Source organism: Syngnathus floridae, chromosome 4 (assembly GCF_059516105.1).
Source record: "Syngnathus floridae isolate MCC-2025c chromosome 4, RoL_Sflo_1.0, whole genome shotgun sequence".
Lineage (NCBI taxonomy): Eukaryota > Metazoa > Chordata > Actinopteri > Syngnathiformes > Syngnathidae > Syngnathus > Syngnathus floridae.
Window position 1 is genome coordinate 16,326,403 of NC_142416.1, and position 24,709 is coordinate 16,351,111.

A 24,709-nucleotide genomic window follows, 5' to 3' on the forward strand; every position below is an offset into this window, starting at 1 on the left:
GACTCAAAACATTACACTTTACCGGCAGATTATAACATCATGCATGGTCCAGAAAAAAAAATAAGTCGATGAGACATGTGAACATATGCTTTCACACGCACACTTGTGCTTGTGCTTTGCCAAAAGAACACAAAACCCTGCGCTGCTTAGCACGTCGTCAGTGCCCCCCCTCCCTCCATCCACACTAGTGATAAAGAACAAACAAAAACACACTCCCCCCATCTTACCCCACTCGTTAAGTCTGCGTCCACCTTCCATCTGCTCTGCCCCTCCCTCCAAAATAAAACACAACACACACACACTATTGCCATTCCCCTCCAAGCTCATCCTGTTATCTAAACAAGCGCCATGCTCTCGTCATCCTCACTGGCTTCCTCTTAGTGTCTCCTCAAGAGAGACTCTCCTGTCCGCACATGAATGGCGTCTTTTGATGGAGCGCCGAGGCCTTGTTTACCGCCACTCCATTTATTTACCGTTTTTCAAGTCGTCATTGAGGGGACTCTCCTTACCTCCTCGCCCCCTCCTAAACAGTCTCACCCATCTCCACCCCCGCCCCATCACATGTCTCTCCCTATCCCGTTTCATCCCGCTTTCTTCTCGCCGTCTAGTGTCCTAGATCTGTGTCCAAACTGATTTGAAGCTTACTCGCTTACACGGATGCATGCCAAATTTGATTCTCTGCATTCTGCTGTGCTTCTCAGCGAGCTCGCTCATTCGCCGCAAACAAACCCCCCCCCCTCACCCCACCCCAACACGGCCGTCTATCTTCTATAAACTGCTCGCCGTCTCGCGGTGTCACCGACATCAAACGGCGCCCTGGTGACGCTCCACAAACTAATTTTAACTTTACTGACAAGCAAAAACCACAAAACAAGCCATGATAAATATACATAATGTGGAAAATTGAATAACTCAAGTCATACAGTTGAATGAGTTGAAGATGGAGATCATCCAAATTTATTGTTTTAAATATGCCCAAAAGTCATGTAGACAAAGACCTTCGCACTAATAAACAATTTATAGTCTTTAATTAACTTAACATGCATGTTTTTAAAATGTGGGAGGACGATTCAAATCTATACCCCCTAAACTCTGCGCCAAAAGTCCTAAAGACATGCTGTCCCACTATTAAATTTTGAAACAGATTTTTGTGAGTCATATATATAAAAGAAAAAAAAACAGCAAGGCATCGTAGCTGAAAGGAGGGGAAAGAACGTCCGACAGTCAAGCCTCACAACCTCGTGATGGCCGACGTTCAAGAAAAACACAGATAATGGTCCTATTGAGCACTAAAATGTTTGCACTTACAAATTATTTAACATTTTTCTGAAGCGGCAAACAGGAATCCTCGGTGCTAATGAGGATAGGGGAGGGCCTTCATTTGAACCCTAAAGAGGAATAAAAGAAAAGAGGAACGTGTGAAAGAGCAACGTGAAAAAGAGAGGAGAAGAAAGCCAGGATCAGAGGGAGGAGGTTGGCAGGGAGTGTCGATGAAAATTTGGCATCTCGCGTACGAGTGATAGCGCCGTGCCAAAGACAGCCGACAACTCTGCCTCTCACTTTCTCGAACATCAGAGTCCTCTGCGGTGGTAATTTTTTTTTTGACTCGTCACACAGATGTGTAAAAAGCAATGTCTGTCTTATTTATATAAAAAATATATAGATACAAAAAGAAAAAGACATGGTGTCCCTACTGGTGGTCGAGTGTATTGCAGGCAGTCAATTAAGTGAATAAATATTATTTATTATTGCAACAATTGATCTCATGGATTTAAAATAATGGTGTCAAACCGAAGGCCCAGGGGTCAGATCAGGCCCACCACATCATTTTATGTGCCCCCTCCTCCCCAAATGTACTTTCTTGCTAAATATTGTTTTCTTCTCATTTTTATCAACTTTGCATTTTTTTCCCCATATCTTCTCTAAATTGTAAAATAGCTCAAATATTTGCTTGCCGCTATTTTCTATGACTTCTGATTTTAGATTCAATCTGTTCAAAACAAAAAGTACATCATAAAAATAACTGCGAATCCTGGCAGGCCAGCCTGATAGTGAGCATTACCCGCTGCACATTTTTTTTCCGCTCTCCCGCTTTTTCTCCTTCTGTCTGCCTCAACTGAGGCCGGCTAACACTCCTGAGTGGCGATGTGGATTTTGGGGACGGACACATTACACGGTTGGAACGGCAACAAAAGGCTGAAAAGAGAGCCGGCGCTGGGAAGACACCGTATTAATACAGACAATACGACCCCCTCGTTGCTTTTGACTCCCTTTTCTCCCCTCATTTTTTCTTGCTCTCGCTTGGCTTTTTGTCACAAAATTAAAAGCTGAAAAAAGCCAACTCGGTTCAGGTCGGGTTTTTTTTTTTTTCACGTTTAGCTTTGCCTACACGCATTTTTAATTTGACAATTGCTTTAACGTGTAATTAAATGTAATCAGTACATATTAAATTGGGTTGAAACATCTTTACGCAACATAAAATTAAAACACACTCAGGCAATTAACAATACAGATAATTCCCACCCCAATTGAATTGTATTGCATTAATTCTTTTCTTCATTATTATTCATTTAATTGAACACAATGAATCTTTCATGCAATAAATACGAAAATGCATTTGGGAACTCAAATGTTTTTTTCCAATGGTTAATGAGGCCGTTGCATTTAATATCACAAAAGGTGAAGAACATTTGATGAAAAAACTTAGTAGCATTCGCTAAAATAGCAATCTTCCATGAAAGGAAAAAAAAAAAGTTTAAAAAATCCAAGCCTGCACTGTGAGCCTGGCCTGAGGACAAATATGGATGTGACAACTGAGTTTATTCAAACTGACAAGAAGATTAGAGCAAAATGGATTAAAAAAAAAAAGAGAGAGAGAGAGAAATAGCGATATGACCAACTTGAAATCCCTCTAGAATAATCTTCTGCATATCAGCAAACACACAGAAACACAGGTACGAGCTTTTAATCTCTCTCTTGCTTTGCACTTTTCAGAAACTAAAACAAATTCACCGGAGCGTTCCATAACTTGTCAATTAATCCAAAAACTAACGACGTGATCTGATTCCCCCCCCCCCCTCCCCTTCCATTTGAGTCATCGCAGCCTCATGAGATGAATGAAGATCCTGCGGTTTTTGGACTGATGAAAGCACGTCATCTACGCAAGCCTCAATTCCGCTTGTGTGTGTTGGATCGCAAAAGCACACAGCATGGCTTTGGCTTGGACCGATCTGCGGGAGCAATCCAAATAGCAGACTTTCTCTTGCACGGCCAAGAGTAGCGAGCGAAGACGCTCCCTTTTCTAACGCGACAAGCTTCCCCCTTCTATTTTCGCCTCCCGACAGTGTGTAAAAAGATGGGTGGGCCTTGGGGAAAGATGCCAGAGCCACTCTGCATTTGGGGGGGTGATGGGGGGGTGGGGGGGCTGGTTCCCACAGCACGTAAAACAAAAGCCTCTGACCTGCCTGACTTCCACTTCATTTAGTGCACACTTCACCGCTGAGGGTCATCCTGAGCGGTGCCCACACATACCTACATTTAGGCACAAGACACTCTCGTGATGTCATGGGAGGCAGAGAAGGGATCAGGAAGTAATTAACAACAGATTATTTTCACAGAGGAAAACAAACACAAAAGTTGAGAACTGTGGAATCCGTTCGAAAACTTCCACCATGCTGTGAGCCATTCATCATTGTTCGCCAGTTTGAAGCCGCCGCTCGCTGGAGTTTTTTCCTTTTTGTCGCGAGCCAAAATTGCATTGAAGTACTGTAAGGAAGGAGAATGCTAAAAAAACTAAATGGTAACACAAACTAGATGCTCACACTAACTGGTCGAGCATTAACCAGCTCCTGGGGTCACTTACTAGGCCCCGCCCCTAAATGTCACACATCCAGCACACAAATTCCACAATCATTATTTTGTTATATTCTCTTTTCTTATTTTGAATGGTGTTTTTATGATCTATTTGTATTTATGGTGTGTTTTTGGCGGGCTCTATATTTGTGAATCCTTCCTGCGGTCAATGAGTCAGGGGTCTGGCTTCAGTGCCGGGGGGTTTCACCGTCCACGCGGGACTCCGGCGCGAGGGAGGCGGGATCTGGCACGGCGGAGCGCGCAGTGTGGAGCGGTCACGGCACAAATGGCACAGTGCGCACATTTCACACCTCCCTCGGAGTGACGGCAAATTTCCTGTGCTGCACTTTTTTTTTTTTTCTTTGATTGGAAACACATTTGAAACATCTTTTCATAATCACACTTGCGGCTCGCGGAAGGAATAAAAAAGGCGGACCGAGTTCCAAAGTATGAGTAAGTACAATGAGCTAACTTTGGGCCTGACAAATGCTTTTTTAATCTCTCTTTCCATGCTCGGACAAATGATAAATGTGCTGCGTTTTAATGGAAAACAGCACAATATGCATTTTGTTTTATGAAGGAAATCAAACACTTTCGGCCGAGCAGTAAATGGATGCTCGCCCACTAGCTGAAGCAACACTCATTCATTCATTCAGTCATTCATTCGCAAGGAGCTTGCCAGTTTGTGGTTATCATGCAAAACGTTGGCACTTGTAGGCCAAGAGATCACTATCGTCATTGTTATAATAACAGTCTGAGTCTTAACGAGGGCGCTCAGGAGCAGACTTCCGCCAAGCCCGAACAATAACAACACAAGTAGATTCTTCCGTACTTGTTTAGCTGCTGCTGTGATATTCTACAGAACAAACTGAGAAGTGGTGGAAAGGATTTGGCAATGGACAGTTGCTTGTGATATAAATAATAAACTAAAAAATGCAAAAAGGTGGAGCTGGGAAAGGGGCGGGTTGGTTCGGTATACTAATATGAGTTAGAGCAAGCACATGGGACTAGTTATTGATTTGGGAACAGGAAGTTCAAATTGGCCGAGCTAATTATGCTATTAGGCTAATGAGACAAAAGTTAACCTGGAGCAGCTGGGTCACGAAACCCCTATGAGAAACATAAATAAATACTTTCAATTACAGTGAATTATATTAATCTGGAATTCCAACTAGGGGAAAACATTTTTGAAAACTAATCTAATTATGTTTTTTTTTTCCCTTGGATATTGCTGTTGCGATTTAATGTGATTATGTTTTGAAGCCCTCTTCTATTGTATTTTTAGACAAAAACAAGAATAAATGAATGTGTAAACAATATATTTATCAATGTTTTGATCTTCTGGGTGAGGCTAACACTAAGAGAAAAGCAAATGAAGCATGAATGAATACAAAAGACAGTTTATCTTTTTCAGCTAGAGTTATTAACTTACTCACTGTGACAACTTCCCAACATTCTATTCTAAGTGTGGCGTAAACAGTCACAAGTCAAATGACAATAACGCAGCCAAAAGTTTTCACGAAAAAAATACGTGCACTGCACTTCGTACACACTGACGCTATCGACTCCAGATATTCTACAAAGAAATAAAATAGAGGTAACGTCTACCAAGTGACAAAATAAAGCATTATTATAATATTGTCTAGCACTCATTTTTATTTATTTTTATTCTATTATAATTTTGATTAAAAAAAGAAAAAAATCAAGTCAGACTATTTGATCGCTGGCGTCATAAACAGGTACTCGATTGACGGACTGCTTAAGCTTAAAAAAAAAAAAAAACTGAAGACTCTCTACTGATCTGGTATGTCTCCCGCCACTCGGCATTATAGTTCCGACATGTCGCTCTTTATCGGAGGTGTCTGAAAACACAAGGACGATGCCGGCGTGGTTTGTTCTGTCACGACTGTGGCGCTCCCATAAAACAGAGAGGGATCTCCAAGGCTGGCTGAGGAACAGCCTGAGAAAGCCTGACAGAGAGCCCAGAGCTTCCCCGTGGCAGCTTTTTGCCACTCTGTCATAAACAAAACACAAGACGTCTTTCTCTTCTTCCCACACCAAGCGAGCTCGGGCAGTGCCAAACAGAACAATCGCGATCGCAGCCTCCTCTCTCCTTTTCCAACGCGTTCTCTTCGTCTTCCACAATATAAACAAAAGAGATGAGCGGAGACTTTACCTCTGCGCGAGCAACAATGAGGGCCATGTTTAAGGAGACAAAACAACAGTGTGTACGGGATCAAACAGGAGCGGGAAAGGCGGCGATGCCAAAGCCTGACAAAATGCAAAGCAAACAAAAACAAACAATGGGCACGTCGTGTCATTCATTGCGCGACTGAGGCAAAAAAAAAAAACCATGAGAGGGAAAAAAAAAAAAACCTTCATGACTGCTGGCTGATGACTACGCTTTGGCGACCTCACACTTATTCGGAGCCAAGCGTGATAAAACGGTTGACCTTTGGGCAGGTTCGAAGACAGCGGTTTGCCCCTTGTCTTTGCTTTCATCCCTCCCGCCTCTGCAAGGCCCCAAATGTTCTCTCCAACTTAGGCTGCTCTGTCTGGAGGAAGGAAAAGTGCTGAGGCACACCGCCGCTAAGCAAACAGGAGAGAGCACACAGCCAGCGGACATTACGAATGAGCCGTGCACTGTGAACGTCCCCCGCTAGGCAGACATGTGCTGAACTCGTGTACTCAAAATTGCATTCATATATCTATATAAATATAATTACAATTCTAAGGAGTATGTTGTGATTTTTATTTTAACAGCAAGCATTCCACTTTTATGTTTGAAAGAAATTGATTTGAGTGATTCAAAAATTACAAGTTGAATATTTTAAATGGAAAATATTGTTTTAGTATTATATATATATATTGTAAGATTTTTTTTTTTTTTAAAAGGGAGAAACACATGCAGCCAGCTGGAGTCAAGAGTGTATATTTGCTCAATATTGTAAAACCAAAAAAAAAGGAAAATAAATTCATCCTCATTAAAATAGCACATTTGGAAAAACATTAAAAAGAGATTTCCTCATGCGCCCCAAATCGACCAACACAGAGCAAAGCTGCCAGAGTTGTGAGCTGTTTGGCCTGGATTGAGATTGTGGCTTCATGCGAGTGTGTGTTCCCGTGTGTGTGTGTGCATGGAAGACAAGAGGATACGGACGGGAGGCTGTGATAGCATAAATAGTCATTTTTGTGTGTTGTGTTTGTGAGAGAGCTAGTCGACATTCATTCCAAATGCCCCCCCCCCCCAAAAAAAAAAAAAAAAATCCAGCTGAAATAATATTAGGTCACGAGCCGGTGTTTGCGTGTAGCATGGTGAAGTGTGTTTTTAGAGGATTTGGCTTTGCAATGTGTTTCGTGTGTGTGTGTGTTGAGAAAAAACACTCCAACACAAAACAGTATTTTGGCTTGGTGTAAAATGGCTGCATGGGAGCGAGCAATGTTTGGCTGAATATGTGTGTGTGTGTGAGTGTGTATCCATCGTGATGGCTGTGATACAACACACTTTGGCTATATCAAAACCTATCTAGGATGGTCTTTGGCTGCGTGTGTGTGCTGTGTGGGTGTGTGTATGGGACTAAAACCATGTTTGGCTCGACGTGTGAAAGTACGGTACAAAGATGAGTTGTTTGTCTATTCTTTTTCTCTCTTTTTTTTTTTAGCTGCGTGTTTGTGTATGGGTGTGAACGTGGCTCTGTGTGTGTGTGTGTGTGTGTGTGTGTGTGTGTGTGTTTGTTTGGCAGGCAGGTTCCAAGGCAGCGCAGGCGTTCAGGCAGACTGTGAAGGCGGCAGCAGCCTGAGACCAGGAGACTCGCAACGCTCGCACACACACCAACACACACACACACTCGCACACTTCTGGGTTCTGGCCAAATGACAATCCCTGGCTACAATGGCCTTATCGGGGCACATGCACTTTCATCAGAATTGGAAGAAAAAAAAAATGTTCTAAACAGCGACGCTCCCTTGTCTCGCAAACATTTAATTTGACTGTGGCGATAATCGTGTAAAAATACACAAACAAATACACACGCTTCTACAAAATAAACTACGTGTTTATATAAAGGGGCAAATGCTTCGCTTGGAAAAAGCAGCATGGACTTGCCAGGGCATGTTGGACCAATGCCCTCAACACACACACACACAAACACACACACACACACCAAATACTAAACAACATAGCAAGCGTAAGGAAATAATAAAAACAAGAAATTCTATGACATTTCTATTATTAATCATTTCATGGCTGTTTGTACATATAATATTATCCATTAACATAAAAAGGGCCTATTTATCGTTTAAAACCTTTTTGTTACATTTTGGTTAGTGTAGGTACCTGTTTGAAAAAATTATAATAATTTTTTAAAGTAAAACAATTGCAAAGACAATATGATGATGTTGTGTCTTGTATTTGTGGCATTTGTCAGATATTTGAATGACGGAAGTGTCTTTTATTAAGACTGCCCAAGGCCTTAATTTTGGAAAAACCTCAGCGGAAGGTTTTTATTTTTTAAAGCTCACTTTCACTGGCATGTTGTGCGTGATTTTCGAGAGAGATGTGTCAATGTAATCGGTAAATATTAAACAGTGTTTAGCTGCCCCTGTTCCTGTTTTCAGTGTTCAAGCCCTCTGCCCTCCCACGAGGAACGAGTTGCTCACATACCTGGCGTGTGGACGAAGTAGGCCAGGTAGAGGTCCAGCTCCTTGACGGACACCCCGATGTGATGCGGCTGGACGCACAGGCCCGGGTTGGTGCACTGCGGAGACTTGACCAGGCGCTCGCCGTCCGTGCTCTCCAGTGGGCTGCCTTTGAACAGGATGACCATGACCAGGTCCAGCCGCCACACCTTGTCGGCCTGGCGCAGGCAGTCGATGCGACGGATCTTGCCCTTCTGGTCGGGGTTGGACAGCACACAGCATGGGGGCTTCTTGCCCGTGATGGTGAGCACAAAGTCCTCGCGGAACTCGGGCCGGATGTCCTTGCGGAGCTTGGCCAGCAGGCGCGAGGCCCACTTCTGTTTGATCTCGGGCTTCTCCCCCAGGAGCTCGTCCTTCACGGCGCGCTCTTCCTCCTTGGACATGCGCTTCTCGTGCTTCTTGAAGTACTTGCGCTTGCGGGCCTGCAGGTTGAACCAGGTGTAGGCGAAGGCGCGGACGTGGGGCAGCAGGGCCTCGATGAAGGGGTGGAATTCATCCTGGATGAGGGAGGAGGACGGGGGGAGGGCGGAGGAGGAGAGGGAGGACGGGGGGAAGCAGGACGAAGAGGGGGAGAACGGGGGAGAGAAGGACGGGGAGAGGGGGAGCGGGGGGGAGGACGGGAAGAGAGAGGTGAGGCAGTTAGCACCGGCGCGCAGCATGGAGGAGCGGCGCCTGCTCCGTGCGAGCGGAGCGAGGGAATGAACGAGAGGCGCCGAAAAAGAGAGAGAGAGACCGAGAGAGTGTGTGTGAAAGTGAGAGAGAGAAAGAGAGAGAGTGCCTGACACTCTCCCCGGCGCACATCACACTGAAGCAAACACTTTCAATACAGCACTTAGACAGGTGACATGTAACTCATCTCAACTCATATTACTGCATGCATCAAAACAATAAGAATTATTTTAAAATATCAATATTTTCACAATTATTATAAAATGATCAAATGAACAGAATATATATGTGTGTATATATATATATATATATATATATATATATACACAAAAATAAAATGGTAGTTACCATTTTGCTCTTTCATCATAAAATGACCCAGCAGATTGCAAAAAATATATTTAAAAAAAAAAAAAACTGTTTAGTTGAGTCAATTTGCACAGGAGAAATGGTCAAATATTTGGGGGAAAAAAACAAGATACAAAAAAAATGCTTAGCTGTCCAGTGAAGGCAGCCAAAAGCTTGGAGGGAAAAAAAAAAAAGCCAAGGGGCACGATGTAATACCAGCAAAGGAACACAGGAGGTAGTGTAGCAGGAGCAGGAGAGTTGTTGTTCAAGAACACAACAGAAGAAGAATGTAAATAACTTCAGCAACTTCACTGTTCCCCAAAAAAGACTACAAGGATAAATGCATTAAGAAAATCAAGTTGATCAAATGGTCAAAAACGGAGAAAAATATCTTGATGGGATAGAGAACCAATTCTTGGCAAAGAGGGTAGAGTTCAGCGTGAGAGCAAGAGATAGGCCGCGAGAGAGCTGGACAGGACAGAGATGGAGGTTCAAAAAAAAAAAAAAAAAAAAGCAAAACAAGAGGACGGAATCAATGTTGGAAGAGTGCGCGCGAGCGCTGGCAAACCCGAGTGCCGCTTCTTTTTTCGCCCTCTTTGCCTCCAACTCTGCCTTCTCTCTCTTCCTCCTCACGTTGCTCCTGCGCCCATTGACTGAGAGTGTGCCAACGTGCGCAGGGACCACCTATTTGGCACCCAGTCGCGGGCGGCGCAGCCAATACGCACGCTCGTAGCGCCGAGGAGGGAGGGAAGAGCGACGGCAGGGGCAGAGGCAACGAGGCACGGGGCTGGCGGGGGGATTGTACACTCGCTGGCTGGCTGGGAGAGAGAGCGAAAGAGAGTGAGGGTGCGTCATAAGCCAAATAGTCGGGTTCCAATCTAGTGCAAAAAGGCAAAGTCCAGAGGATATAACAACTTCACATGCGTCCAATCCAGACACCACCTGCCGACTGACCCCCACCATCGCGACCCCCTCAACTGTACCCCCGCCTCTCCACAAACACCCACCCCCACTCCTGCCACACTAACCGCTCGCATTACAGCACCTTGGCATTGGATGGCATGAGAAAACACAGGCCCAAAAATCCCACTAGACCCTGGGACCAGCAGCTGCTCCCGGATTTGCCACACAAACAAGGAGAGGAGGAGGTGTGTGTGTGGGGGGGGGGGGGAATGCTTGTCACCCCCAACCACCCACCAACATGCCTCTCAACTAAAAAAAAAAATATGCACATATATAGCATATTTTTACAATACAGCAGAAAATTGATTGTATTAATTTGTCACTTTACTATAAAAGTCAAAAGGCGCAAACTGAATAAAGTTGGAATATTACATGAGAAAATTCATAATGCAATGAGAAAAAAGGAAGTTAAGAATAAAAATGTTAAGGAAAAAAGGTTGTCATTGAACAAGAATAAAGTCTCAATAAAAAGCAAAAATAATTAGTGAAGTTGCAAAATTAAAAAAGGTAATTAGGATTGTTACTCTTCAAATTCTTATTTCTCATAACCCGACTTTGCCAACTTTTTCATTTTAATATGGTCTCCATTGTACAAATGTCCTCGCCGAGCCTGAAGCATTTTGTAATTTTTCTTCCTCCAATATTATTACTCAACGAGGGATTAGAGCGCCATGACTCGGGATCTCGGCAAGAGGAACAGCTAACTTGTCATGCGGTAAACTTGAGGGCCCAGACATTTCGTAGCGGGGCCAAGCCGCCTGCCGAGCAATGGGAGCGACCGCCCGTGTGTTTGTGTGCGAACACCTTACAAAAGGCCAAAGTCGTCTACTTGGCGCTCGCCACCATTGGCGCTAGCCTGGCCCGCTCGCTCAGCGAATGTCTGGACGACGAAAGGGGTCCAATCCGCTGATTGGCCGGCTGGGCGGATGACTGCTTGGCTAACTGGTTCGGTAGCGATCTGGCAGCTGACTGGGGAAGGCGCCGACCCCATCTGGACCGAACCGGGCGTCGTTTATTCGGGCTAACATACGTACGATGGATATAAAAAGTCTACACACCCCTGGTTAAATGCCAGGTTTTCATGTAATGAAAAATAAAGGAGAACCGCAAGCGTTAATATTTGAACACTTTCAAATTCCACCACCCATTAGGGTTTCCTGTGTTTGCCCAGGTGGTAGTTGTCTGGGCCCGAGACGGCCGCAATGTGTGTGTGTGTGTGTGGATCAGTAGCTTGGCATTAACGCGAGGGCTCCTCTTATCTATGCATGCCACGCTCTGTGTTTCACTAAATGTCGACCTTTGTTCCGTTGGCCGGCCAAGAAAACCCCCATCCCGACAGGGTTCATCTCCCAAGCAGAGGCTACGCCCCAAACCTTAATTGTATATTCACTGCAAAGTTTTTTTTTTCTCTCTCATTCACTGATAACAGTTTCTAATAGAACCGATGTAAAATAAATAAATAAAACACACATAATTGCCTCTCGTTTGCTGTTCAATTAACCGAAGGTGAAGTGGCACTTGCGCTGTTTGCACTGAGACGTTCAGCTCTTCATGAACTGAATGACAAAATATGTCAAAACGCAGACAAGTTATCACGTCAGTGATGCCGTGGAAAGTTAATTTGGTAAACATGCGTAGAAGAGAAAATGATGATTGAAATAAATTAATAATAAAATAATAAAAAATCATTTTGAATCATAGTGTGACTATTCCAAAAGCTGACTTCATTCTAATTGCAAAATCAACACAATATGTTTGTATAATTTCAAAGAACTAATTCATGTAATTTACTTTAAAAAAAATTATTTGCGGTTTAAAAAACTTCAACTATGTTTCTTAATATCAGTAACCAAAATTCTAAATATCATTATTGTACTGTGGAGGAGTAGTTATTTTATAAACAACCATAATTATATATATTAGATATATGTATGTATTTTTATCTGCATGCAGTTTTATATACGTTTATATATATTGGCATACGCACGCGCACTTTTTTTAATAGACCTCTGATTGAGATCAAAGTATGATAAACATACACGTACGTGCATGCACGTAAACACACACACACACACGTACACAAAGAGAGCTGATGAAGGTTTCAGCATGTCAGGACATGTGATGAGTGGAATTCATCCCTGACATCTGCTGTGCAAAATCACGTCCAGTATTGACAAGTGTGCTAGCAATATCAAGGAAGCGCTATAAGGCTTTCCCCGTATTATTATTTATTTATTTTTTTATGCAAAGTTAAAACTCTCAAAGCTCTTAAGGTCACCTAAACCAGGCACTTGAGATCAATTGTCACAAATCTAGTCCTATTCCAGCCTTTCCCGGTTTCCATGTTGTCTTCCCGAGAGGAGAGCAGGGAAAGGAAGGTGTGCTTGGAGCAGGCCAGTGAATGAAATGGCGACTCCAACCTCGGAAGCTTTGCAACCTCAAAAGCTTCACGGTTATGAAATCATCACACACCAGTTGACATGACGCTCTTTGGAAATAGTTTTTGAATCCAAGCCCACACACAATAGTTGTCTCCCTCTCCTTCCCACTGCCGCTCTGGTGCACGGAAGTAAGCGAAAAGCATCGCGCCTCGTTTTCCTCCCATCTCATCACTGCAGATTGATGTTAAGTGTGTGTCTGCGCATCGTTTGTAATTACGCGCGTTTAAACACTGAAGCCTTAGTACGTGTGAAAGTCTGGAAGTCATTTATGGCATGAGGCGGCAGGCGGGAAGACTTTAAACAGCTCCAGAGACGCGAGCGCCGCTAACGCGCCACTAGCGCGCCGCTAGCGGGCCGCGGCTTCTGCCCGCTGCACGCCTGAGCTATGGAATATTCCACGTTTGTGCAAGAAGACAAACGCACATCAAAGACGTTCATCATTTTTCATACTTCCAGATTTATTCCGCTCGTATTTTCATGAGGCTCGTGTGGTTTTTCTGTGCATAAATATCACCGCATACACTTAATTAGAAACATATTTTGATTGTATTTATCTGCAACCACCGTTAAATAAATGGGGGATTTTCTGACTTTGGTTTTGGTGGATGGAAACTCAAAACTCCATACACCCAAAATATTTTGTGGCGAGGGAAAAGCCGACTACAGCGAAATGCTACACACTTACCGCCCGGTAATGCAAAACTGACGTTTCATCTAGATAGCGGCGGCGCGCTGGATTCGAGAGACGCCTTTCTGCAAAAGTCGATGTTATCAGTTCTTTTAAACACAACTGGGCAACATTATGCCTTATGAAGACATCGGGAAGGTTACAAACATTTGAAGTGAGGAACTAAAGACGGGCTGGTGTCGCATTACGTGAAGCATATACGTTATAAGTGAAGGCGCCGTATGAGTGTTTACGTTATATTTCATTTCTGTCGTGTTGCGTGGGAAAATATAACGTTATTATATTTTTGGGAGCCTTCAAACGATGTCCCGTCTTGCAACACACACAAAGAGTAGCCAGTAGGTTGGGGGGGGGGGGAGAATTTGACGTCCTACTTAAAGGTTCTCTTACCCCTTGGAAATGTTTATTTTTAATAAAATCTGAATTAATTTTGCCTTGAATATAGCTGAGGGGTGCACAGCGCAAACACCTCCGACAGGCGTACGCCGCGGGCAGCACACATGGAGCGCAGGGGGGCCTGGAGGTCTTGGACCTCATAGTTAGCTAATACACAGAGAATGGAGCAGATAATGAAACCCAAAAGGCCCCCCTTCCTAACAAGCAGCAGCGGCGGCAGCAGCCGGCGAGGACCCGCCGTCTCCTCACACAAGAGATGCACTATTGAGAGACTTTCTCTCCCCTTCATTCTTTTATTCCTCGTGTCTGCGGGCGGGGCGGGATGCCAACCTCTCTCCAAAATCCGGGCAGAGTGCCCTCGCCCTTTATTCAAAAAAAAAAAAACGCTTTGCCAATGTGCCCGCCTCGCTCGCACGTTCAGTCTGTGCAACCCCGCCTTCGACTTTTTCTTTCTTTCAGCCCGAACTAGACAGTGTCTCGGGCTAACACTACTTTTTGCCTTCATTATTTTGTTGCTACAGTTTTCCCTCGGGGCCTTGCTGCTCAACATCGGCACTTCTCGCGATGGCCCGCTTGAGCTTGTTAGCATTAGCGCTTCAAGTACGCTTCACTTTTTAGTCAATGTGGTTTTGCAAAATTGTGACTCAGATGTAATGAAAGAGTGTCACTTTTGCCCATCATTTACAAAACAAAGGCATTTTGGAGTTTGGGTAAAAATATTTACAACTTTTGTTTGGAACTTCCATACCCACTGAAAATTATACTGCAATACTGTAACGTCTCAGTAAACTATAGTTGCATTGAAAAAAACTAAATATTCAAAATGAGATTTTATAGTTTGGATGAATTCTTTTCAGTTATTTCCTTTGAGAAAATGAATTTCCAGAGCCAAACAAATCAGAGTTGCATCCATGCGATTTTTGTGATCCAACTTGGCATCAGATGAAATATCTGCAGAAGATGGTTGCTGTAGGTTACAATATGTGACTTTCCACAAAGGAAAGAATGAAAATCAACTTTGCAGATGAGAAGGAAGCCATGCCAAGCATGAGAGGCCACGTTGGTGAGCGTGTCCTATCGGGGACACTGAAGCCTGCAGATTTAATTCTGCTTATCATGTGAGCTGGAGCCTTGCCTGCTGGGGGTTGGCGCCACCAGGGTTAACCGGTGCCCACTCCCTGTGGCATGATATGAGCTGGGTCTTTGCCTGCTCATTCTGCCTTGCCTGTCTGTCTGTCTGTCTCTCCGTGTTGACTCGGAGGCTTTGCGCCCGCTCCAAGTGGCCTCTCGGCCGACATTGATCCCATTAGGGTTAGGAGGTGTCCGTTTCAAATGGCGCTCCCGGAGTTGGCTCTTAATCTCCGCTAAGCTCGACCGCGTTTAGGTCAAAGGGAGACGGACAGCGCGTCTTGAGCTGGCAGCTCGGGGGTTAAAGGTCGCTTTGCCCATTTTGAGTGGCATTCCCTGCCGAGCGAGCGGCATGCCGGGGCGGAAGGCGGCCGAGGATGCAGACAAATGCATGCAGGGTGAGAAACAAAAGAGCCTTCACCACCGCGCATGTATAAAGAGCAGCTCCTTTTGAAACTTTTGTCCTCAAACCACCGCTTTCCCATTTTAGCCTTCCATGGAGAAGCAAAACAAGAGCGAGGCCTGACACACACGCACAAAACATTGACGGAAGGTTATCTCCTCAGCGACCGCGCTGGCTGACTTCCCCGGGCCAAACCACCACCTCGCGCAGACTTCAGGAACACCGCAGAACCGCAGGGAGACAGTCATAAGTACATGTCCTCTGAGGGGACATAGTAAAACCCACCTCGATAAAAGAAGAGTGAGAAAATAAGCATAGGTGGGCGACAAAAGTCGGAATTGTCATAATTTTCGCCTTCAATGCTAATGTAAGATATACAGTAATCATAGTGAGTAAAGCTAGCTGACAATGTATCGTTCCTAGGCCGCAAATGAGTGGAGATTGAGTCAACAGCGCCCCTGCTGGTTGCAAGTGAGTAATGCAGTAATACTTTTGCCAACTTTGCACAAAGGAACCAATTCTTATAATTAAATAATGACATTTGTGGTGACTTTTAGGGATCTTCATAATTTCGAAAATCCAATTTTAAAATGTTTTTAATGAACAAAAGGTTACATTGAAGAATTTTTTTAAACATTTTGTGACTATGCAATAATAAATAAAACCGGATTATTTCATTTCTTACACTTTATTACCTCTGCCAAGGAATTTTTTTTTTTTTAATCGACAGAGGAAATAAAAAACAGGTAGCAATATTTTTTTTTTCTCATGCCAAAGTTCAAATCAGTTGATCATGTTCCAATCTCCATTTTAACTAACTAAAAAACAAGAATGCATTTTCTGGACGCGCTGTTGCCGCCCCCATGAATGGCGTTGTGTTTATCAATTCTCAATGCCAAAACACCAGTCAGTCTCCATTTATAAATATGTGATTGTATGAAAAGATAGTATCACAGGAAAGTGCGCCAGAAGGAGCGTGCTGGCTGGACTGAAAGCAGCAAGAGCTGCCACGTCAGATGCTGCCGAGGCTTCTTGGCCGTCAGCACTAAACCCACACACACAAACACACACGTGCAATTCAGTGCTGGGCTCGCTCGCTCACTTGCGCGCGCACACTCGCACGAACGTACACTTCTAAGAGTTTGCCTTTCATAGAGTCAGCAGCCAAGGCTGACACCTCTGCTCAGTGTAGCATTCACCGCTGTCTGGTTGTGTGTGTGTCTGTGTGTGTGTCAACTCGCATGGAGCCGCTCCATCAACAACACTCACAGGCCCTAATAATAAAGCCAGCAAATCCCTCGCTCCCTTTTTCCACTGCCACATGTCAGAGAGGGCACGGCCCGGCCCTGATTGTATCCTGTTAGAATTCTTTCAGGATTTGCACTACTAATGCATTTGAATTTTTTTATTTAACGTACCTGTAAAAATATATTAAGTAAAAAATATGGCCTCTTTTTCCTTGTTGGTAGTTTTATTGTTGGTAGTTTTGCCTGGCGGGGAAAAAAAATATATTTCTAAATACAACTAGACTATTGTTTGAGAGGAAAATTCAAATTACACACTTTTTAAATTTAAGGGGTGGAGAAAACCCAGAGATTTGTTTCTCCTGATAGCCTTTATTTCCTCCGAGGGTTTTAATGTGGTTATGAGACACATTAGCATTCCTTCACATCCCCAAAGAAACCCAAAGTGTGGATAGCAAACATTTTCACTTAAGGACGACAACGAGAATGTCGGGGAAATAAAATAACTGAACGGATTAATCGTTTTTAGATGACAAGCAGGTAGGAAGTCGCTTTTAAGCCTTCAACTAAACCCAGATAATTCTTCGGCTTCCTCTGGAAATCAAATCAAGAGGAGGCTGACAGAAACTGGGCTGATTTAAAAGACAAAATGAGATGAGATTGTGCAAGCAAATGTAAGACAACACGCAATAAAAAGGAGGAGGAAAGCCGGGAAAGGTGTTAGGAAAGCAAAGAATGTTGTTTCAAGAGAAAAACGCATATGAATTCCGGTGTCGGTTGATCCTGTGAGATTTCATCACCGGGAACCTTAAAACCATTTTTCTTCCTTTGCGATGATTTCGAGAGACAATATGAGAGGAATTGTCCTCGGCTACTAAGGTCACAAACAATTCATTGCAACTGACACACCGCAACGTGAATCAAAGCGCGATACAAATCTTGATCGACGGCCAATATTTGGACATATTTACGATACAAGTAACTACCGATGCACAATGATACCGCTCACTAATTAAGTTGCGATCTGATTTGACAGAAATTATGAGGCACCACTGGGGCTCCCACTTGGAGCCAAATTAATCAGCAAATAATAAAGCAAGCTCTCAATTACATGTGGGGGGGGGAGTTTTTACCAATTCTATTAATATTCAAAACAGTTTTTAATTCAAGCCATCAAATTTATGACAAGATTTGCATTTATGGGAAATAACACTTTGGGATTTAGTTGTCTAGCCGCCATTTTTTATTTTGAATATTAAGCAATACTTAAGTACTTGAGATGGGACAAAAAGAAGTACTAATCCTTTTAAACTGTTTTATAGAGCTACAAACTGGAGGACACGTTGTGCTAGCCTATAACTATTTCGGGTTGGGGAACCAGAGTTGATGCTATTCTTGGAAGCCTTTACGATACATATACTGTATATGTAGCGTATCCCATTTGGAGGGTGCTTGGTGGGTTACACTGTGGCCATGTAATTTTGTTGCCCCTACCACCAACTGTGTATATTTTCTTTCATTTTGCGCACAGCATGCGAACGTTACCACCAAGGCGTATGCATGTGCATTTTAAACAAAAAAAAAAGAGGAGACAGGTGTCCACACGCAGGCCAGGACACAGAGTCAACAAACAAGGGTCGCATTTAATCAAGCCTGGTTTGTTTATTTAGCAGTGGTTAGGTTTTCACTTTCAAACCTCCCAAACTCCATTGCAAAATTCATCCCTTTTAGACTCCGGAGAGAACATTCAAACAGTATTAATTCCCCTTGCTGGGAAAAGGGACAGCCTTTTCCCGGAGCTATCCGTAACATCTGAATATAAAAATAAATACGCAGAACGGGCTTTACCCTCAAGTGAAAGGAGCAAGGGGGGCGACGAAATATCAAGGCAGTGTATGTTTTTCCTTGTATCAGTGTCTGGGGCAACATTTTTTTATGTTAAAACCGACTGCCACCTCTTCTCCCGACGTTTAAGGCCGCCTTCTATGGCTATCGGGAACTTCTTTATCTCCTACCTCCCGTTTCTCCCCGCTGGACGCCCCGCCCCCCTGCGCCAGTTAACTCACCGCAAGCCGTTGGGAGGACCACAAGAATGCTTAAATCAGCATAATTAGCCCGGTGTGTACTTTAAACACACATTTCCCCCAAGCCTGGACCCCTGCCACCCATACACCGCTGTGTATGCATCCACGGCCCGTCTCTTTGAGTCAATAAACACAAACATTTCAGCAGTCAGTTGGACGCACACACATGCAAACACACACATGCAAAACACAACACAAGGGTTAAAAAAGATGCCGGGTCCCTTTTCCCACCCTGCTTAGTCTCACTCGTGCAGCTGTTCCCCAACAACTGGCCCCAAAACCACTCCGACCGCACTAACACACTTTACTGTGCGGCTTAGCATGAGGCGGCTAAATGAGTTTAGCATGGGCGCTAAAAAGGCGGTTGTAAAGTTTCCATAAGCCGGCTGGTAAAAATCAAGCGGGAGCATGCGATGGCAAAGACTTTGCGGTCGGGTCCCACACACATCTGTATGTGTTTTGGGTTTCACTGGCGCATTAACAAACAATTGCCTCCCAGCAAAGGCATGATGCTTGGCTGCACATGAGGATTACCATTGCAGAGCATTTAATAATCATAATCACAACCATCAAAAATGAATCAACCCGAGCATGTGATATTGTATTGGGGTAACTGTGTGGATCGTATTACGAGAGATGACTAGACTTTGTTTGGCGGCATGGCTGCAAGTATTGCTGCAAGTCTCTATTTACCTTTCAGGGCAAAACGTGGTTACGCAGCAGGTCGAGTTTGTGTGTCTGTGGGAGATAAGAGCAACCACGCAGCTGATACAAGTCAAGTATTCTCGGTGAGTGCGACCATGTCCAATGGAAATAAATAGAACTGTCATGCCCACTAGACTCGGGGCTGGCTCCAAACAGAACCATACGGATATTGATAGAGGTTTATTGATACACATTTTTGTGAATCACTGCTTTGTATTGAGAAAAAAAATCAAGTGAAACCCCCAAAGTCAAACGCAATCCGTTTCACAACGCAGTTGGTAATCTTTAATACTTTTTGACATAAAAAAATTTGTATTTAAAAAAGTGTAAAAGTTTAATGTGAAAACAATAAAACACTTTGTCCTAATTTTTATTAACGAGAGTGCAAATCGAAAGTGAGTCATGTTGCACATGTGCCCTTTGCCTAGTAGTAAAATATAAAAACAACAACAAAAATACAATGTTAACTTTAATAACAAGTGACAAGTTAAAAGCACATTGGACCATGGCGGAAAAATTAGGACTTGGAGATTCTTCGGCACAGAGCGAGAGATTTGAGCACTGCATGTACTGGCTCGCTGCGATAAAAAAAAAAAAAAAAAAAAAACATGCCCCCGTATCTTGTTTTAAGGCTCTACTTACATTACATCGTACTGTGTTATTTGTTTGGTTTTTTTATTTTGTTTTTTTTATTCTTATGCGACAGACACTCTCGAATACTTCATTTTCTATCGGTCTGGTCAAATTTATTCATATAGCCAGTCAAATTTATTTATATAGCTTTTAATCGCAAAAACATTTCATGATCAGAAATAAACGCACGGCACATTAGAATAAAATAATGTAACAATCGAATAAATAGTGAAATAAATATTGCACCTAATAATACAATTCAAAAAACAATTGAATTTTGAACATGTAAAGTAAATTAATTAGGTGAGGAATATAATTTACGGCTGCCAATTGCATTGTGTTGAAATGTTACTTACATTTAAAAAACCTCATTTTTCTTCACCCTTTCAAACATAGACAACATTCACAGTGTCTCTAATTACTGGCAGCGAGGCACTCAGTGAGCGCCACTCCATGCCGAAAAACATTTGTCAGCAACATTTGATCAAAGTGGTGTGATACTGTTAATGTGAGGATGTGTGCTGCTAACTAGCCACACAAAGCTCTCTGCCGTGTGTGTGTGCGTTTGTGTGAGACATACACAATCGCACAAGCATGAGTGCACACTTAAGCTACGTTTGTCTGTCGCCACAACTGTGGATCTTACAGTTCAGTTGAGGTAAAGATATGATATTACGCAACGGGTTATAGATTTTTCCACCCCTGGCCAGCTGCCAGCACTCTCGACAGGAGAGAGAGTGAGACAGAGTGAGAGCGAGTGGGGAGCTGTGGGATCAGAGAGTAGCACACTTTGTTCTACAATGTCCAATTCACCAACTGGCCCTCGCCGGTAACAGCGAGGAAATTGTGCGTTCTTCCAAATGACTCCATAATACTGGGGAGTATCTCATGCTGGTAAACTACTTTTATCATTTACATTTATGAGGTCTGTTTGATATTTCAGCCACCGCCTCCCTCAGGCTGTGTGGCCTCCGTGCTACACACACACATTTAACGACGGCAGAATAATCGAAAAAGTCGTGACAAATTATGTAGGTCGTGTGGTTAATCCGTCAATGTAAAGTTCATTGGGATCTAAATTTCCCGGTTGCGCAACCTTCTTGATGTATAATTTGCGAAAATTCTCGAACATCACAGAGCGAGTAGACTTTTCCGACAAATCCGAGCGATGAAATAAAGCGGCCGTAGAATCAAACGGACTAAATCGAATGTGCGTGCGTGACAGACATCTTGGGTGTGGACTACATCCAAAACAAGACTTGGACGAGTCAGCAGGAGCGGCCCCGAGTCTGTTTCCAATCAGACACTCGTCTGCCGCGACGCAAGTCTTCCCTTGATTTACTCGTTGCATATGTTAATGAAACTTCTCGTATCAGTCTGGTTCACATTCTTCCCGCCTGGATTAAGAAGGCATGCATACGGTTCACAGACACGCACGCATAGAAATGCTTTCATAGCTTCTCTGGCCTAGATCTTGCACACAGAGGTACTCTTTTAATTGGGCCCTTGATGCTCGACATAGGGCGTACTTCCTCTAATTAGCAATATCTATAGCGTATGGGAGGCTCGATGAATGCATGCATGTGTAAAATCCTCTTTTGAGCAACTCCAAACTAACTAAGAGCTTTAATTTCACGCTAGGCTGCATTGTCCCATTGAGTGGGGGGTACCCCCACAAAAGACCCTGTGAGAAAATCAAAACGAACGCAAAACACACCAATAGGTGACGAAGGGAAGGAGGGGGGGGGGGGGGGGAGAAAAAGGAGCCCGCCTGAGACAAACAACAACACAACAACAAGGCCGGCTCACCCCCCCCCAACAATGCCGATCTCGCTCTAACCGTCACTCCTCTTTTAACAGAGAGCTAATTGACAAGCAGGACTAAGGTGAAGGGGGGAGTCAGCCCCCGGCAGCTGCGAAAGGAGGGATGCGCCGGAGCGGGCGACTCACGTTTCCACCATCTGATCATCTTATCAGCTGCTGCTATGTTTAATTCATGGATGAAAGTTTTTGCTGTCCCGCCTGTGAGTCTCAAATGTAGAAAGTGGCACAGTTTGGTGAAAGCTCCAAGTAGCAACAACAGAAAGATCAAATTTGGGGTAAAAATTCAAAATGTCTCCGACAGATTCGTAGGTATTTAAAAATGAATCACTCCACAGGTGCATTTTGCTTTTTTAGTTGACGGAAATTGGCAAAATGGCCGCCGCCTGAGGTAGAAACAAAATAGGTGGATTTAGCTGATTAATTCACATCCCGCAATATTAATCGGAATAATATGTTTGGACAAATCGAATATTATTATTTGAAAGAATTTGACTTCGCTTTCCCACACTCTTGAGTTTGAGCCTCGCCGGATGACACACGTGGGACAAAGGTAAAATCAGTTCCTGCACTTTTATGTGACAAGGTACACCATTATATAAAGATTAAACGATTGCACGTGACGAGCGATGGTACTTCCCATTCTCCTGAGCAAGGCTATAAGGTTCAAACAAAAGAAGGCGGTCGCACAAAGCGATTGACTTTTCTTTTGTATCTATCTGCGTGCAACACATGTGGCAAGCGTCTAATTTCAGATTCTGCCGAGAGTACGCGTGCATGACCGCTCGATACAACTATATCGCAAAACAACACAAGACCGCTATAGGGGCCGCCCGCTTCCACTGGCCGCAGATCAGCGTAAAGCTAATCCGCACTGGGAGGCAAGAGGGAGGCTATATTCTCACGCGTGCACATATATCTGCATACACAATAACTTCCATGCATGGCGGGGACAGCCACCTATTACTCTCCCGTGCCAAGTGCCTCGGTTAAGCTTGATAAATCCATTTTCAATGGGCAGTGAGGGAGACTGTGCAGATAAGGGATGAGCACACTGCTGAATTGAGCGTACCTCCAAGACTCCCATTTTTTTTTTTAACCAAACAACCCGTCTACAAATCATGCTTCCTTGCTCCTTTGCCATCTTAATGAATCTTCTAAAGTGTGCCATTCTCCAGCATCTATTCATCCACCCATCGCAGCCCACCAGCTCTCACTTTAGTGGCCAAGCAGCGTAAGGTGGGCCTGGTCTGCAACCAGAGGGAAGGATGAATAAATAAAAAGAACACAATGTACCCCTGGGTTGCGCCTGCCCGCCTGCCGGCTTGCATCCCACCGCCTGCCTGACGTCCTGGCACCGAAGTCTGCCCACTTTTCAGCCGGCCTTCCTTCCACTACAGCAAACCTATTCTTCAATGCATTTACTCGGCCTGCCCTGAGCTAGTGAGCGACCGCAACATGTTACGAAATAACAAAAGTCTACCTTACTTTATACTTAGGGCGCCATGAAAACAATACAAACTGTGAAGCTTTTGCTCAATTATGCCACAGGCTGCTAAGAGTCAAGCATTTGGAAATAATGCTATGACGGAAAAGATGCGCAGATTTGCACTTTTGTGTCCCAAATCAAATTTTTTCTACATCATTCTGTCACTTTCCTGTTGTGTACCTTAACATGATTGTGTGGATGCTGAGAGACGAGCATTCGCACGTCACCTCACACTAATGCTTTTGTGGATATAAAATACTTTTGGGAGGGGATGATGAGTGACAGACATTCACACTGGTGCTTTTGTGCGGAAAGGGAAAAAAAAAAAATGCGGGTATGTGAATGCTGAGACAAGCATTCACGAGTGCCGTCAACGATCACAGAAAATATTTTCCTTGAATCAATCTTTCACATTAATGCAACAGTGTGCCAAAAATCATAAGAAAAAAATTATGTGAATGTGGAGGAAGACGCGTTAAGAATTAGAAACACCTCAAGCTGGAAATTACTTTTACATATTCTTCATAAAAAATTCTTGTCAAAAACAAAAAATCAACCAAGCATCTCAACAATGCTTTTCATATTCCTTCCAAAAATGTGCAAATGTTCAGAGAAAAGCAACCCAACATATTTCATAAAGTATTAAAAAAATCCACTGAGATATCATAAAGCCAATAAAAATTACGGACAGAAAAACATTTCAGGAAGGTCGCGGAGATATAATGGCAAGATATTTGCAAACTGGTATGATATGCTGCTATTGACCACTGTTCAATAGCATCTCACAACATCTTTCAATAATTTTTATGTTGGGAGCAATAACAGGTTAAAATTCAGAATTGAATATTTTTTTCATCAATTTTCTATATTGCATTCCCAATTAATTAATAAATAAATATATAACTGCAGCGTCAGTGTGTGGGGGGGTATGCATTCCAGGCTGAGCAAGTTTTCACCAACAATATGGAAAGCCCCATTAAAATAAGAAATGAAAAAATAATCACAAGCATACATAATTTGACATCAAACCCTAATGAGTGAGAATAAAAGAGAATAAAAGTTCTTTATTTCCCTCCTAAAGTGCGCTGCACAATCTCCTGCACCAAGTTGTGCATCTCATTAGTTTGCACGCAGACTCGAAAGTTGGCAG

General features: G+C 43.5%; 1 protein-coding gene across 14 annotated transcripts in view; it reads right to left on the reverse strand.

The window, feature by feature from the left end:
- The window catches only part of LOC148399464 (nuclear factor 1 X-type-like), a 120,711-nt gene that overhangs the window by 56,936 nt on the left and 39,066 nt on the right, over positions 1-24,709 (reverse strand). For 12 of the 14 annotated variants that reach the window (XM_088374305.1, XM_088374303.1, XM_088374306.1 and 9 more), the window contains one exon: positions 8,516-9,047. In XM_088374305.1, coding sequence (XP_088230431.1) covers positions 8,516-8,933 — 418 coding nt within the window. In that variant the 5' untranslated portion in view covers positions 8,934-9,047. Of the gene's footprint in view, positions 1-8,515; positions 9,440-9,567; positions 10,127-24,709 lie in introns of those variants that run through there. The other 2 variants (XM_088374300.1, XM_088374295.1) reach the window with 2 other exon arrangements.